This window comes from Sorex fumeus, unplaced genomic scaffold (assembly GCF_029834395.1).
Source record: "Sorex fumeus unplaced genomic scaffold, SorFum_2.1 ptg000024l, whole genome shotgun sequence".
In the NCBI taxonomy this organism is placed as follows: domain Eukaryota; kingdom Metazoa; phylum Chordata; class Mammalia; order Eulipotyphla; family Soricidae; genus Sorex; species Sorex fumeus.
Genome location: NW_026606081.1, coordinates 18,326,570 through 18,342,244, shown reverse-complemented (window position 1 = coordinate 18,342,244; position 15,675 = coordinate 18,326,570). Strand labels below are relative to the sequence as shown.

The following is a 15,675-nucleotide window of genomic DNA, read 5'->3' as shown; positions in this document are numbered from 1 at the left end:
CTCCTATTATGCAGGTTCTGAAGCCAAATCCCTTCCTGCCTTGGTGTTCCTATAGGAAAGTGTAGGCATTTCAGTTGGGGTCACACATGGACCAGGGCTGAACTGTGCAGAAATATCCGAGCACTGGGACATGGACAAAGTAGATTTAATCTCTTCTCCTTTAAAAACCTTCCCTTTTTTTCTGGGCCACGGAGACAGAATAGGAGTCCGTGCTCATGGGCTGAGACAGGGTCCCCTGAGTGTTGTGGGTACAGCCCTGGAGGTCCCCAGCCCCGCCAGCTGTGGCCCTGTCCCTCCCTTAGGCCTCGAGGACCACTCCCTGCACCTCGTCCTCAGGCCTCACTGAGCAGCCGGCTTGACCCCAGGTCCCCTCACCACCACCTGAGAGGACCCCCGACCCCTAAACAGAGTAAAACATTTCCGTTATTTCTATGCTTACATTTTAGTTGCATACGCTGACAAATCAGGGTTTATTTTAAAAACGATTCTTTCTGCAGTGACTGTTCTTACAAATCAAGGGTTATTCTTAAGATGATTCTTGGGGCTGTGATAGTTCCCTGGCAGCGCCGGGGATGGGAATAGGGTCTCACACGCAGGCACGTGCCCGGCGGCCACCGTGAGGGTCACCGTTGGTCTCGTCTACAAAGTGCTGGACAGCTGAGCGGAATGTGGCTCCTGCCGGCAAGTCAGGGTGGGCGGGAGGACAGAGGGACCTGGGCTCACAGGCTCCAGCCCCCGTCGATGACCACAGGGCTCCCCGTGACGTAGGCAGACTGGGAGAAGCAGAGAGGGGCACATGCGGTTAGCTGGGAGCTGGGTGGGTCCCCAGGGAGCACCTAGGGAGGTGTGTTCTGTACTTCGGGGGGCTGCTGGCACGCGGGTGCTCGGCTGGTGAGACCGGCTCCATTCTAAGCAGAACTGGCCACGTACTCAGGGTCAGAATCAGAAGATCCGCAAGTCTAGTGGCTTTGCACCAGAGAGCTAAGTACGGGGGAAAGAGCCTTTCACTTCAGCATAGTTCCTGCTGAGTTTTGAGCCGCAGACTTTACTTTTGGGTTTTGTGTGTGTGTGTGTGCGCGCGTGTGCGTGCGCACGTGTGCGTGTTGGGGGGGGAAAGGGTTGGGTCTACACCCCACTCAGGGCTGAGTCTGGCTCCACGCTCTGGGATCTCTCCTAGTGCAGCTCAGGGGACCCTATGGGTGTGCCCAGCCCTCTGTGCTATCCCTCCGACCCCAGACTCGAAACTCAAAGAGGACAGAGTGTGGAATGCCGCACCTCGTCGGAGGCCAGGTACACACACAGCAGTGCCACTTCCTCCGCAGTGGCGAACCGTCCGGTCTTCTGCCTCTTTAGGAAATCACTCAGCGCCTGTGATGAGAGCGTGAGGCATTGGCACTGGGGCCGCTCCCCTCCCGCAGCCAGAGGCAATGCCGGAGGGGTCCTGGAGGCCACAGTGACCATGAGCATGCTGGCATGCTGACCCTCAGTCACCCCCAGACATCCAACAGATGTCTGCAGCATGACCCCATGGCACATGCCAGGAGGAGGATATCCAAGGAGCATTTCGTGGGAGATACAGTGACATGACCCCATGTTGAGCTTCTCTGAGAGTGGGGCATGTCACTGCCACTGTCACTGTCCTCCCGTTGTTCATCGATTTGCTCGAGCGGGCCCAGTAACGTCTCCATTGTGACACTTGTTACTGTGTTTGGCATCTCGAATATGTCATGGGTTGCTTGCCAGGCTTTGCTGTGCAGGCGAGATTCTCTCAGTAGCTTGCCGGGCTCTCCGAGAGGGGCGGAGGAATCGAACTCGGGTCGGCCATGTCGGCCGCATGCAAGGCAAATGCCCTACCCGCTGTGCTACTGCTCCATCATGGGGGGATGAAAAGTGATGCTTCAGAGGCCCTGAGGTCACTCTTGGGCTGGCCATTCGGCGTGGCCGTCCCCTGCCTCTCGAGTGCCCAGCTCCCCGGGGTTTGGGATGTCAATGGGGTGCAGCCCTCCTGGACACTTCTCAGCTTGTGAGGCCGAGGCAGAGCCCCCAAAAGCCACTCCCGGCCCCCCTGCTCAGACCCGGGCAGCCCCTCCCTTCCACGAGTGGGCACCTCAGCGGGGTCCGGCCGGGCCTGGATCCTTTCCTGCAGAGACGGGGTGTCCACCGTTCCTGGAATCAGGGCGACACGGAGCTTGGTCACTCGCATGCTGAGAAACCCAGGAAGGCCTCATGGCCCTTTCCAGAGGCTCCTGGGGACAGCGCCAGTGTCCCTTAGCCGCACTTGACCCCACACATGCGATGACCTTCACAGACAAACACAGGCTGCGATCTTGGGGACGGGGGTGGTTCTGGGCCACACCCAGCAGCCAGGTGGTGCCGGGGTCCCGGCAGGCAGTGACCGTCTTAGCCCCAAGGATCCCCCCAGACTGGTTCTCTGGCCACTTGAGAACCAAGCAGGGGGCCACTGCTGTGGGTCCCCAGGATGCAGTGGACAGCGCCTCCCCGTGGCTCTGATGGCTCTCAGAGACCTTGGGGCCTTGTCGCTGACCACCAGCACAGCTGCTGTCGGGGACCTCGGGACAACGGCTGCTTGTCAGAGTCCTCAGCTTGGGTACTTCTGTCCTTCCCATGTTGGCTTTAAATGTTCAAAGTCTCTGTGGTCAGGAGCGGAGGGAGGGGTGTTGGGCCACACCCAGGGGTGCTCAAGGCTATTCCCGGCTCTGTGCTAAGGGCTCTCTGCTGGATCTGTGCTCAGGGCTGACTCCCAGCTTGGTGCTCAGGATGACTCCTGGCTCTGTGCTCAGGGCTTCTTCAGGCTCTGTGCTCAGGGCTACTCCTGGCTCTGTGCTCAGGGATCTCTCCTGGCTCTGTGCTCAGGGCTGACTCCTGACTCTGTGCTCAGGGCTCACTCCTGGCTCTGCACTCTGGGATCACTCCTGACTCTGTGCTCAGGGTGACTCCCGGCTCTGTGCTCAGGGATACTCCTGGCTCTGTGCTCAGGCTCACTCATGACGGGACCAGGGGACCCTGTGGGGTGCGGGGGGTGCAATCCAGAGCAGCTGCAATGCTAGTGCCTTTCCTCCACTGTCCCTCGGAGCCCCAAGTATTGAAAGTCTTATCTGTGACACTTTATAGTTTTTTCTTTTCTGTTTTTCGCGGGGACCCCAGGAAAGGCTCAGAGGGTCCCGTGACCATTCCGGAAACACTTAGCCTGCAGGGCTGACAGTGATGCCCAGTCAGATGGCCATGTGATGTGGCACCATGGCTGCTGCCCACCCCCCCCCCCCCCAGACACATGTGTGCCAAGCTGTCCTGGGCAGGCTCCTGTGGCCACCAGTTCCTTGTTCCCGAGTGCACGGTCACGGTTCCAGCCGTCAGAGGGGGCCGGTCACTGAACCAGGCCCCGTTTTCCAGTTCCCGCGTCATCCCTTCCACTGACTCAGTGGCACGGAGGCCCAGGGACCCGCCTCTTCCTGCATTCACCTTCCTGGTCCAGGGCCAGGAAACGCCACCCCCAGCCATGGGGTCACCAGCTTCCCTCTCGGGGGGCCCCACGCCAGGGGTCAGCGTGGGCCACACCAGTCTCCAGAACCTTCCTGACTTCGCCTCCCCCCACCCCCCACAGCAGTGGTGTCCCGGGAGACCCCGATGGTGGGGGGGGGGGTGTCCTGGCCCCTGTGCCCGCGCTCTCCCCGCCTCCATCCGGGTCCTGCAGCTGGCACAGGGCTGGCTGTGCTGAACTTGATCGTGGGCGAAGGCCCTGGGGTGCAGAGCGCAGAGAAGGTCCCCATGCCCCGCACCTGCCCTGCCCCCCGCCTCCCTCCCTCCCAAACCTCCCCAGGTTCTTTCTGAGTCAGGAACCTGGGCCGGCAGCAGGGCGGGGCTGTGGGACCCCTGGGCCACTCACCCGGGCACACACAGTTGCAGCGGATGCCCTGCTGGATGAAGTCGGCCGCCACCGCCTTGGTGAGCCCGATCACCGCCGCCTTGCTGGTGCTGTACACGCACCTGTTCACCACGCCTGCAGGCAGGGACGCGGGCAGGCCTGGGTGGGTGCGCCCCGCCCGCCGCCCCTCCCACCGGTGGTGTCCCTTTCTCCTTTGCCAGGGGTACCAGCCTGGGCCAAGACACCAGAAAAATGGGGCGAGAAGGAAATCTGGGGCCGAGCAGGGGCACAGCAGGCAGCTGCAGGGAGGGATGTGGGCGCCATTTCCTCATTTATGCCCTGGCCTCTGCCCTGGGGCCCCCTCTACGGTGTCCCGGAGGTGGGCTAGCCATTACCTTTGATGCTGGATGCCACCGAGGACATGTTGATGATGTTGCCGGCTTTCTGGGCCAGCATCTGTGAGAGACGGCGGGGAGTGGGCGCGGGCGCGGGTCCGGGGCGGGGGTCCGGGGTCTGGGGTCCGGGCGCGGGGCGTGGGGTGAGGGATGCAGGCGTGGGGCACGGGTGTGGGCCCTGGGCGCGGGTGCGGGTGCGGGCCCTCCCTGGGCGTGGGCCTGGGCTTGGGCTTGTCACCTTGGGCAGGAAGGCCTTGATCATCAGGTACATGCTGCGCACGTTGAGGTTCATGGAGAAGTCCCAGTCCTGCTCCGCACAGTCCAGGATGGTGCCGTGATGCACAAACCTGCAGGGCGCCACGTCAGCCTCTCCCCCCAGTGGGACCCCAACGGGTGGGGGCGGGGCCAGAGAGTTTGGCGCTCAGCCCAGAGGCTCATGGGCATCAGAAAGGGCCGCGCCTGGCCTGGGCCCGGACGCATGCTCCAACCCTTCCCTTGTCCCCTAGACGGACCAGATCCGTGTTTCTCCCGCTCTCGTTTCTTTTTTCCTCCCTTTCTCCCTACCTCCGTCCTCCCTCCTCCCTCCTTCCCTCCCTCCCTGCCTTATGGGCCATCCCAGTGGTGCTCTGTTGTTTTGAGGGCCTGTGTGGTGCCAGGGAAGGAACTGGGGTCACCAGAACTGGAGACCTTAAGTACAAACAGCCCCAGCGATCACCTGTCTCCCCCCAGGAAGGAGGTGGGTGTAATAAAACCAGAAGGGCGCTTGCCTTGTACACCACTAACCCGGGTTCGGTCCCCGGCATCCCATATGGTCCCCTGCGAGCCCCACCAGGAGTGATTCCTGAGTGCAGAGCCAGGAGTAAGTCCTGAGCATCACTGGGTGTGACCCCCAAACCAAAAACCAACTGAAATGAAGCAAAACACAAAGCCAGAAACAACAAACCCGGGAAGGGCCCCAGAGCCTGCGGATGTGGGTGGGGTCCATTTCCCAGGCAGCAGTGCCCCCTGGTGGCAAAGACGGGGCATGTCAAGGGGCATCCAAATGGCAGGGAAAATGGGGGTCCCCTGGGGAAGCTGAGGGACAGTTACAGTGGGCCCTGCGGACCCCACAATGAGGAGCAGCATGGGCAGGGTCTGGGCCACACCTGGCAGGCGCAGATTCCTGCTGACTGCTCAGGGCTCAGTTCTGGTGGGACACGGGGACAAGGGGGGGCAGCGTGTGTGAGGCAGCACACACACAGTGCCCCTGAGCTGTCTCCCTGAAGCTGCCGCCGAGACCCACTGTGTTGGCTTCCTTCGCATGCTCCCCAGGACAGCCAGGCCCTCCCTCTCCGCTGGTCACAGAACCCTCCAGGCCTCTGAGCAGAACCCGTGGGGCCTCGAAGGACCTCTCTGGCCGTCTTCCTGCTGGCCCCGAATCTGTTCTACCAGGCTCCGGCGGGTTGTTCACAAAGCAGACGGCACCGATGGCTGAATTTCTGCACGTCCCCACACACAATCAGCTACGACACGCTGAGAGGCTGTGCCTGTGTGTGTGCGTGCAAGTGTGTGTGGGCACGTTTGTGTGCATTTGTGTGTAAGTATGTGCGCATGTGTGTGTGCATGCGTGCGTGTGTATGCATGTGTGCATGTGTGTGTGTGCGTGTGTGTGCATGTGTGTGTGTGTGTGTGTGTGTGAGGGAGGGCACACGTGTCCTGAACATGGTGGGGACTCTGAGGCCTTGGTCTTCACGTTAGGGGAGTGATGCAAATGTGGCCTGGGTGCCCATGTGCTGCTCCGTCTCCCGTGTCCGTCATGGCTGTTCCCAGCTGCACCTCCCTGGCATGGCCCCTGCCTGGCCTGCACTATGGCACTCCACAGACTCGGCCTGCCCCACCCCCTGCGAGGCCAGTCTCCCGGTCCCTGGGTCAAACACCCATGTGCAGATGCTGCACTTCTCGGGGCGGGAAGCCAGGCTTGGGCACAGATCTGCACTGCCCCACACTCCTTGGGGCCCCTAGGGGGTGGTGGCCAGGGGAGCTCCCCTGGGGGTGCCTCCAAACTGTCAGCCATGAAGAACTCTCTGCCCTCTCCCGCCAACCACGCGGGGCGCCTGCACCCAACCCCCCAGCCCTGCTTTCTGGAAAGGATGCAAGTCCACAGTCAAGACAAGAAAAATCCCGAGTTTCGGTTCAGAGTCCGGCGGGGGGTGGGGGCGAGGGCGGAGAGGTGGCCTGGAGCAGGAGCATAGGCCCCGGGGTGCCCGTGGCTACCGCCACGGTGCCTGCCCATCATCCTGGCCATGCTGTGCCCAGGCCATGGCCCCCAATAACACTCTGCCATGTCCTCCACCCCCTTTGATGAAGACCTCGGGACGCTGGACATGGCAGCGTGATGCCGACTCACCCAGCGACATTGAAGAGCACGTCCACTCGCTCCACCTCGCTGGCAAACTGGTCGATCTGTTTCTTCTTCGTGACGTCCAGGACGCGGGTCTGGATGCCTGAGGGGACACAGAAGGGGCCACCTCTCGGGTCTCGTGGACAGAGCTTGTCTGAGGTGCTGCCCGCGGCCTGGCGCCCAAAGGGAGCTCTGCGATGTGAGGACTTGACTTGAGACAGTCAGTGGCTACGGGCTGTGTGTGTAGAGGGCCCCGCACCCCTGAGCTCAGCCAGAAGCAAGTCTTGCAGTGCCAGGAATGACCCCCGAGCATCTATCAGGGGCATCCCCAGAGCCTGGAGCACTGCGGGCGAGGCCCGGGTCAGCAAGACCTTGGCGGCAGCCTCCCGCATGGCTTTGCCCTGGAAGCTCGCCTGTGGCCACTTACCCGGGTGCCCATCCAGCTCCTGCAGCTTGGCTGCATTGATGTCAGTGGCGATCACCCTGGCGCCTTCCCTCGCAAACGCCTGCTCGGCAGAAGCACAAACCGGCCTTTGTGGGCTGGAGATGAGGCCACGCTCCTGCCGGGCCCTGGGGACAGCCCGGCCTACATTGCCCGGTCACGGGGCCTCAGGCCAACTGGGCCCCTAGTGCCGGGTGTACTCAGCTCTGGTTTCAGAGAGCGTGGGTCAAGGCTCCTGGCGTTTGAAGCCCGTGTCTGACCCCAAAACTTGAACAGGAGCCCCCCAACACCTTTTAGAGGGGGAACCGGGGAGACCAGTCTCTGCAGGCCAGAGGAGGGTGGAGGCGGAGGCAGCTCAAGGGTGGTGAGGGCGGGGCCAGTGAGGGCGGGGCGAGCGAGGCGGGGCTTATGAGAGAGGGGCGGGGCAAGCGGGGCAGAGCCAGTAAGGGCAGGGCGGGGCGAGGAAGGAGGGGCGGGTCTAATGGCCAGGGGGCGGGGTGAGCAGGGCAGTGTGGGCGGGGTGAGAATAGTGGGTGGGGCTAATAATCATAGGACGGGGCAAGCGGGGCAGAGCCAGTAAGGGCAGGGTGGGGCCAGTGAGGGCGGGGCTAATGATCACAGGGCAGGGGTGAGTGGGGAGGGGTGGGGCTGATGGTCAAAGGCGTGGGGCGAGGAGGGCAGATCCAGGAAGGGAAGGGTGGGGCCAGTGAGGGCGGGGCCAGGGGGCCACTGAGGCGGAGCTAATGATCAGAGGGGCAGGACAAGGAGGAGGGATGGGGCTAACAGGCAGAGGCGGGGCTAATGGGCAAAGGGGCGGGGCTCATGAGTAGAGGGGCGGGGCCATTGAGAAAGGGGCGGGCTAATGACCAGGGGGCGGGGCGAGTGGGGGCAGGGCTAATGGCCAGGGTGGTAGAGCGAGCAGGATCGAGAGGCCGGGGGCCAGCTAGTTGCTGTGGCTGGTACCCAGGCCCTGGGCGTCTGGGGACCCGGAAGCCCAGACCCCCTGCAGAGGTGGGTGCGCCCCCGCGCAGCCCCAACCCCCGGCGGTTGGTCCTGCTGTTCTCACCAGGGCAGCTGCGCGGCCGATGCCCTGGGCTGCAGCGGTCAGCACCACCACCTTCCCGTCCAGGCGGCCCATCGCGGACGCTCCCCGCAAGCGAGGGTTCGGTTCTCGTCGCAGCCAAGGCAGCCCCCCTGCGAATGCCTGTACAGGGCCCGGGAGTCCAGGTTTGCACGCAGAAGCCACGGAGCATGGCCCAGGGAAGGGGTTGAGGATGGACAGAGGGTTGGGAGCTGGTGTCCCCCACGGCCAGAGCCCACGAGGCGCAGCTACACGGGCCTTGTCCCTGCGCCGGACTCCACGGTTCAGAGTCCCTGGGCGGTGCTGCCTGGCTGCTGCCCTGGGCCACTCCAGCCACAGTGCTGTGATGGACAGGGTCCACAGACAGCTCTGTGTTGGCGGCAGGGGCACATGGGGGTGTCGGGGGACAAAGGGCAGCTTTGAGGGGGCCCAGCCTTCCGTGGCAGGAGACTCAGCAGGCTGCAGATGGGGCCACACGGCTCCACCCTGCCTCAGGGCAACCAGCTGACCACTGTCAGGGCGTCTGGCCCCAGGCTGCTGCTTGCTGGCCAGCGGACACTTGTGCCTGTCTGGGCCCCTCCACGGAGCCTGGGCTCCCCAGGCCAGGGCAAAGGCAGATGGGTGAAGACGCTCTCTCCATGCATGTTTTCAGCCCCATCCCCGGAGTCTCCGGCCCGAGGGCTGGCCAGGGTCTCAAACCACCGAGCTACCTCTCGGGGCTGAGCCCCTGTTTCTCTTGCCCTGCTGTCCCCAGAGCCTGCCGCACACCAATCACAGAGTGGCTGCAGCAGGCCACAGCGTCACGGCTGTGTTCCAGCAAAGGGAAAGAGAGAAAGGGAAAGGAGGAGGGTGAGAGAGAGAGAGAGAGAGAGAGAGAGAGAGAGAGAGAGAGAGAGAGAGAGAGAGAGAGAGAGAGACAGAGACAGAGACAGAGACAGCGCGAGAGACAGAGCCTCCCCCCTCCAGGGGCTGCCTGTCCCCAAGGGAGCAGGTGGGGCTGGCGCCACAGTGAGGTCGGGGGAGTGGGCGCGGGGCTGCGGGGAGGGTCAACGGGCTGGTCAGGCCGCTCCCTCGTCTGTCCACTCTGGGGGAACCTCCCCGGTTCCCAAGAGTCCACTCGCTGTCCCCCCGCCCCGGGGCCTCCCCCGGGCGCCCCCAGAGGCGCCAGAACTTACGTGCGCGCCGCTGAGTCCCGCGCCCAGACACCTGCCCAGACACTCCCGCCCCAGCTACTCCTGCCAGCGGGCGGCCGGACGCGTGACCACTGGGCCGGGCAGCGGGGGCGGCGCCGGGATGCTGCGGGGCCCCGCGCCACTGCCGCCCCCTGCCGGCCTGCTGGGGAACTGCACCCGGGTCGGGGGCGCCCAGCGTGGGGTCACTGCTCCGCGCGGGCGGGGGCCGCTGGCGGAGACGCGGAGGCCCCTGAGTGTCCAGGGTTGGGAGTGCGCCCGAGACGGGGGCTGTTCAGCCTGGAGTGGGGCGCTGCCTGCACAGATGCCCGGCAGTCCCCGCAGCCCTCCCAGGACTGGGACCCCCGGCCCAGCGCCTGCCTGCGCCTGCCCCGTGACCACGACTCACAGGCGCTGCTCTTCAGAGGGACGGAATGAGGGGTCGACACTGATTACACGTCTACACTGATTTACACATCTATACAGATCTACAGGTGTGCATTCACCTACAGGTGTGCGCTGATCTACACGTCTACACTGAGCACACATCTACACTCATCTACACGTCTACACTGATCACATCTCTATAATGATCTACATGTCTACACTGATCTACATGTCTACACTGAGCTATACATCTATACTGATTACAGGTCTACACTGACACATCTGACTACGCGTCTACACACTGATTTACACTGATCTACATGCCTATACTGATTTACACGTCTGATTACATGTCTACACTGATCTACACGGCTACACCGGTTTACACTTCTGATTATGCATCTATTCTGATTTACACGTCTACACATCGATACTGATTACACGTCTATCCTGATCCATGAATCTATACTGATTACACGTCTATACTGATCCACAGGTCTACACTGATTTACCCGAAGGGGGCAGCTGGGGTAACCACCTGCACATTTCCCAGAGAGTGGGAGGCTGACGCTGACACCAACAACTTTATTCTGTACACATAAATAAATAAAAGGGCGGGTTGGCCCTGGCGGCCAGCGGAAGCCAGGGTCCGGTTCAGCCCACCGGCGGCGGCTACTGCGTCTTGCACTCCGGCACGTCCACACTGGTCTCCGCCAGCCAGGGGCGGGGCTGCGCGTCGCTGTCCACGTCCTCGGTGCTGGGCGGCCCTGCGCGGGAGGGCGGGAACAGGCCGGTGTGAGCCCGGACAGGTCCCCCGCGAGTGGCCCCGTGCCCGGGCCGGGACCCCCGCACCCACCTGGCAGGCCGAGTCCCGAGTTGTCGAAGTAGCGCGCGGGCAGCGAGCGGCAGCGGCCGTCCAGCAGTCCTGGCGAGCCCGGGCCCAGGGGCCCCGCGTTGCGCTCCCGGAAGCGCGTGGGCGACGGAGTGGGCGCACGCGGGTCCGCAGGGGGCTTCGGGCAGGGGCGCAGGCTCCGCTCCTTCCAGGCGCGCACCTCGCAGGACAGCTGCTGGTTACTGCTGTGGAGACACGGGCGGAGACGGGGATGGGGTGAGGGGGCGGGGCTGGGAGGGCAAGGTTGCCGCGCAGGAGTGCGTGTGAGCGTGTGTGCGCGTAGGTGTCTGGGCACGAGTGTTTTCGCAAGCATGCGCGTAGGTGTGTACGTCTGCGAGCATGTGTGTAGGTTGAGTGTGCACGTATGTGAAAGATTGTGAGTGTTGAGTGTGCACGTGTGTGCATGAGTGTCTGTGTGAGTCCAAGTGTGTGTGTGTTTGAGAATGAGTCTTGGGGGCAGAGTGTGTGTGTGTGTGTGTGTGTTTGAGTACCAGTGTGTTTGACTGTGTATGAGCAGGAGTGTGTGTATGTGTGTGCGCATGTGTGTGTATGTGTGAGTATGAGTGATGAGTGTGTGCGTGCCTGCGCGCCCACTTGGGGCTCAGTCTTGGTTTCAGGAGATGGCCCCTCTGCGGTTCCCTCTGGCCGTCACTCATCCTGGCCCCTGAGGACTCTGGCCCAGGCCAAGCAGCTCCTAGACAGTGGCAAGTCTGTACCCGCCGGGGGTCCTGGAAATCGAGAGCATCCCCGGGGCAGAGTCCTCCCCGCCCAAGACCCCCCAACTTCCTCACAGTTCCCGAGACCTGGGCTGGCCTCCACCTCTGACAGTCACACTGCACGCCCGCTGCCTGAGGAGGGGCCCGTGCAGAGGGCATGGGTCTGGGCATGTGCGGAACCTGCATCCAACACAGGTGCCCTCTGGCCTCCAGGATGGGGCCCGTCGGGCGCAGGGTGCATGCATGGGGACGGCCCAAGTGGCGTGTCCGTGACTGCCACCTGCCACCCGGCGCGCCTCACCTCTCCAGCTGCGCATTCTGCCGCTTCAGCTGACAGTTCTCCTTCTCAAGCCGCGTGTACTCGCTCCTCAGGATCAGGGCCTTGGTGCTCTGCACGATGCCGCTGCCGCCGCCACAAGTCAGGGGCTGGCTTGGGGGCTGCGTCTCGGTGGGCTCCGGCGCCACTGTGGGGGGACGCGGAAAGGCCAGTGGCGCCACCACTGAACACGCCCCTGCAGGCCCAGCCGCGCGGGCCCTCAAGCACCTGGAGACCACTGGCCACAGACCCCGGACAAGTCGGGTCAAGGCCCTTGGCTCCTGCCTGACAGCAGCGCCGGCCCCAAGGCAAGCCCCTGTAGGACACTTCCTTCCTCCCTCCCTCCCTCCCTCCCTCCCTCCCTCCCTCCCTCCCTTCCTTCCTCCCTCCCTCCCTCTCCTGATGACTGATCCTGGCTCCATGGCGGGCGGCCCTGCACATCACAGCAGCAGAAGGTCAAGGCAGCACATGCCCCTTTGGCATTTTCAGTCCCGAGGACAGTCAGGACAATTTAGGAAAATGCCCGCTCTAAGGAACATAAGGCCGGGCCCGGAGAGATAGCACAGCCCAAGTGCTGGCCTGGTGTGTGGCAGAACCTGGGTTCGATCCCTAGCATGCCACATGGTCCCCTGAGCACCGCCAGGAGCCGGCTGTTGGCGCGGAGCACAGCTGGGTGTGGCCCCCAAACCAAAGGAGCCTCTAACTTCCTTCTGCTGCACACGGTTAAAATCCGTCAGACTATTCCCGTCTTTGCGGATAATGCTGCCTCAGTCGTTAAGTCACTGTCGGAAGTGCTGGGAGGACCTGCCCCGCCACCAAGCTGGGGCAAAGGGCAACTCCTGCCCACAGGGTTGCTGGCAGGCTGTGCCTGACCGGCTCCACTGCCACGAGACGCTGCCATCCCTCGCCAGCTGCCCGCCGCCCTGGGCACCTGTGGTACTCACTGGACGTGTCGTGGGCCTGCTGGGCCCTCCGCAGGTTCTCCCTCAGGACCCTGATCAGCTCCTTTTGGTGCTCCACGGCCGCCCTGGACGAGGTCAGTCTGTGGACAGAGGGAGCCGGTTACGGGGGCCACCCCGGGGATGGGCAGCGGGATGGCCCCTGCCCGGCCCCGGTGAGGAGCACCAGTGCAGCCGACTCAGCTCTCAGGGGACGGCGAAGGCCCCGGCGGCTTGTGGCGGTCACAGGGGCTGGGGCTTAGGTGCCGCCTGCGTGTCTGACCCCACAGGAGGGATGCGGAGGGAGAGAGCGAGGAGGGGCCACGGGCACCCGCCCAGCCGCGCCCTGTGTGGATGTGAGGCCTGGAGCCAGGCCCAGGCCGGCGTTCCCTGTGGCTCCCGCCGTCTGTGTGCCGATGGGCAGCACGGGGCCCCGGCAGGCCATGCAGCCGCTCCAGGCTCAGGGCCGCTCGCTCTCCACACAGCCAGACACCGTGGCGAGCTCAGTCCTGAGTCATGTTCCCGTCACGGAAAGAAAACCGCTGGCCCGCCACCAAAGGGGAGCCTGAACAGTGCTCTCAGCAGCCCCGGCAAGACGGCCAGGCGGGCAACAGTGCCAAGCGGGGCCGCAGTAACCCGGGACCACTGGGCACAGGCGTTTTGCTTAAAGAAGTCAGTGGCACTGAGTGACTTTGTTTTCAGAAAGCAGTGCAAGACCCTCATCAGGAACCCCTGCAGGGTGAGCGGGCTGGACACACAGACGGATGGACAGACGTACTCCTTCTTGAGCTCCTTGTTGTCCGTCAGCATCTCCAGGTCTCTCCTCACCAGCTTTGTCTTCAGCTCCTCGATCTCCTCCTTATAGGGCTGTGCCCCTGCGGCCACTCTGTCCTGCAGCGTTTGGGGGATGGGAAGAGCCGACCTGTCAAGCCTTGAGCATGGCCCGCCCAGGAGGGTTCGAGGGTCCGATAGGCCGTGCGGGGACAGTTACGCTGCTGGCCCAGGGGGACGGTTTAATGCCTGCTCCAAAGCTCTGAGAAGCGGGGGGAGGGGCGCACACATGTGACTGAGACAGGAATACGAGCCTTTGCTTCTGGGCGTCACCAGCAGCGCTCAGGGGCCTGGGGGTGGTGAGGGCAGGGGTCACTGTGGAGCTGGGGGTGGAATCAAGGACCCCACAGCTCCGGGCCCTGCTCCACTCCCCAGGGATACTCGTCACCCACAACGATGGCGGCTAGAAAGGCCCTTGAAGCTCGCAGACAAGACGGAGCAAGAGCACATCTGGGGCGCCCTCTAAGGACTGCTGCTGGGGGAGCACTTCCCAGTGCCAGGGGCGAGGAGTGCTGGGTGGGCGCCTTACTCCAACATCCAGGCCAGCATCCTGCGCCCTGGAGTCTCCTTTTAAGGCCACACCCAGCTGGGCGCAGGGTCACTCCTGGTGGGGCTCAGGGAACCATATGGGGTGCTGGGGTTGGCCGCATGCAGGGCAAGTGCCCTATCCACTGTGCCATCTCTCCGGCCCCTGGAGCTCCCCCTTTATTTTTTTGCTTTTTGCGTCACACCTGGCGATGCACAGGGGTTCCTCCTGGCTCTGCACTCCTGGCGGTGCTCAGGGGACCATATGGGATGCTGGGAATTGAACCCAGGTCAGCCGCGTGCCAGGCAAACGTCCTACCCGCTGTGCTATCTCTCCGGCCCCTGGAGCTCCCTTCTTAAAAGTGATTTTGGGGGCTGGCAAGAGAAAGCCCTGAGTCTGGCCCCCAAGTGAAAAACAAGCCAACGCCCCCTAAACAACTAACTCCCTGTCCTCCCCAGGTGAAACACCAGGTCCTCCCAAACGCAGCGGGGCAGGTGGCAGTTGGAACCCCATTTCCCCTCTGGATGGTGCCCCAGGGCTGGGGCGCCTGAGGGCTCTGGCCTCACCTGCAGTGCCTGGACGGTGTCCTGGGCCTTCTCCAGCGCGTCCTGCAGTTGGCTGACCTGGCCCCGCAGTGTGGCCACGGAGCCTTGGGCGGCCTCCAGCTCCCGCTGCACCTGGGCTGCGTGGCTGTCCTTCCGCCGGATGCTCTCCCTTGCCTCCCGCAACCGCGTCTCCAGCTCCCGCTCCCGCACCTGCTGCAGGAGATCGAGTGGGCGCTGGGCAGAGGGACGGGCCACGCGGCCAGCACCACCGTCCCTCCCGCTGGGAGGAAGAGCCCGCATCACACGGAGAGGCAGTGTTGGCTCCGCTCGTTGGGAGCACGGGGAAGGCTCTCTTATTCCTGCTTGGGGCCACATTCGGCGGGGCTCAGGGAACCCCGCGGGTGCCAGGGACAGAGCCCGGGTCGGCCTGTGAGGCCAGGACCCTCGCCGCGGCCTGTCGCTCCGGCCCCGACATCACGATTTGAAGCTGACGGTCTGTGGAAAGACCCTCAGGCCTGCCTGAGGTGCGGGATGCCCAGCCCCCAACCCCCCCCAGGCCCAGCGGGGGTCTCAAGACCTGAGTGCAGGGGCGGGGCTATGGCAGAAACCCCAGGACACTCCTGTCACTGCCCTGATGCTTCAGTCAGTTTATTTTTGTAAAAATGATAAATTATGATCAAATCAGGATGCCTACGAAGCCTTTTGGTGTGCTAGTGAGACAAGCAGCTCACGGAGCCCCAAGAAAGGGCAGTGAGTGGGCGCTGGGTGTCCCAGCACAGCCGGGCCTAAGAAACATCCTCGCTCCGAGGGCTCTGAGCACAGCCCGAAGCTAGGGAGGGAGCGAGAGGGAGCGAGCGACTCCCTCTGGAAGTGAGTCGAGGTACTGATACTGATGCCGAGGTGTTTAGACTCTAAGGAGAGCAACGCACAGGCAGTACGTGGGCGGGCATCCGTCACGCCCAAATCCCCACCACTCCTGATGGCAAGACAAAGAGAAACTCCCACAGAAAGTCTAACCTCAGAGTCGGTTCAGCGTCACCATAGAGGTACATATAAACACACACACACACACACGACAGCACCAGACTCCTTCACACACACCTTCACAAAGTGTCAGGACCATCACTTTCACTTTGTCCTGGAACCCTCTAGGCCCCTTCTGCTAAGGCCCAGG

The 15,675-nt window shown here is 63.3% G+C and overlaps 2 protein-coding genes across 2 annotated transcripts in view; both read right to left on the bottom strand.

The window, feature by feature from the left end:
• Positions 1–637: 637 nt before the first annotated feature.
• On the bottom strand, positions 638–8,240 carry BDH2 (3-hydroxybutyrate dehydrogenase 2). The gene is made up of 9 exons (XM_056114262.1): positions 8,167–8,240; positions 7,086–7,164; positions 6,665–6,761; positions 4,517–4,625; positions 4,279–4,339; positions 3,905–4,018; positions 2,108–2,166; positions 1,276–1,368; positions 638–773 (listed from the first exon to the last, which is right to left on the bottom strand). Exons 1-9 carry the CDS (start codon positions 8,236–8,238, stop codon positions 720–722), a joined length of 738 nt encoding a protein of 245 aa, XP_055970237.1. The 5' UTR covers positions 8,239–8,240; the 3' UTR covers positions 638–719.
• A 2,169-nt stretch (positions 8,241–10,409) lies between these two features.
• CENPE (centromere protein E) overlaps positions 10,410–15,675 on the bottom strand; it is a 36,194-nt gene continuing 30,928 nt past the window's right edge. Inside the window, exons 43-48 of the mRNA XM_056114298.1 lie at positions 14,523–14,714; positions 13,378–13,490; positions 12,606–12,703; positions 11,647–11,809; positions 10,594–10,814; positions 10,410–10,504 (exon numbers count right to left, since the gene is read on the bottom strand). Coding sequence (XP_055970273.1) covers positions 10,410–10,504; positions 10,594–10,814; positions 11,647–11,809; positions 12,606–12,703; positions 13,378–13,490; positions 14,523–14,714 — 882 coding nt within the window. The remainder of the gene's footprint in view (positions 10,505–10,593; positions 10,815–11,646; positions 11,810–12,605; positions 12,704–13,377; positions 13,491–14,522; positions 14,715–15,675) is intronic.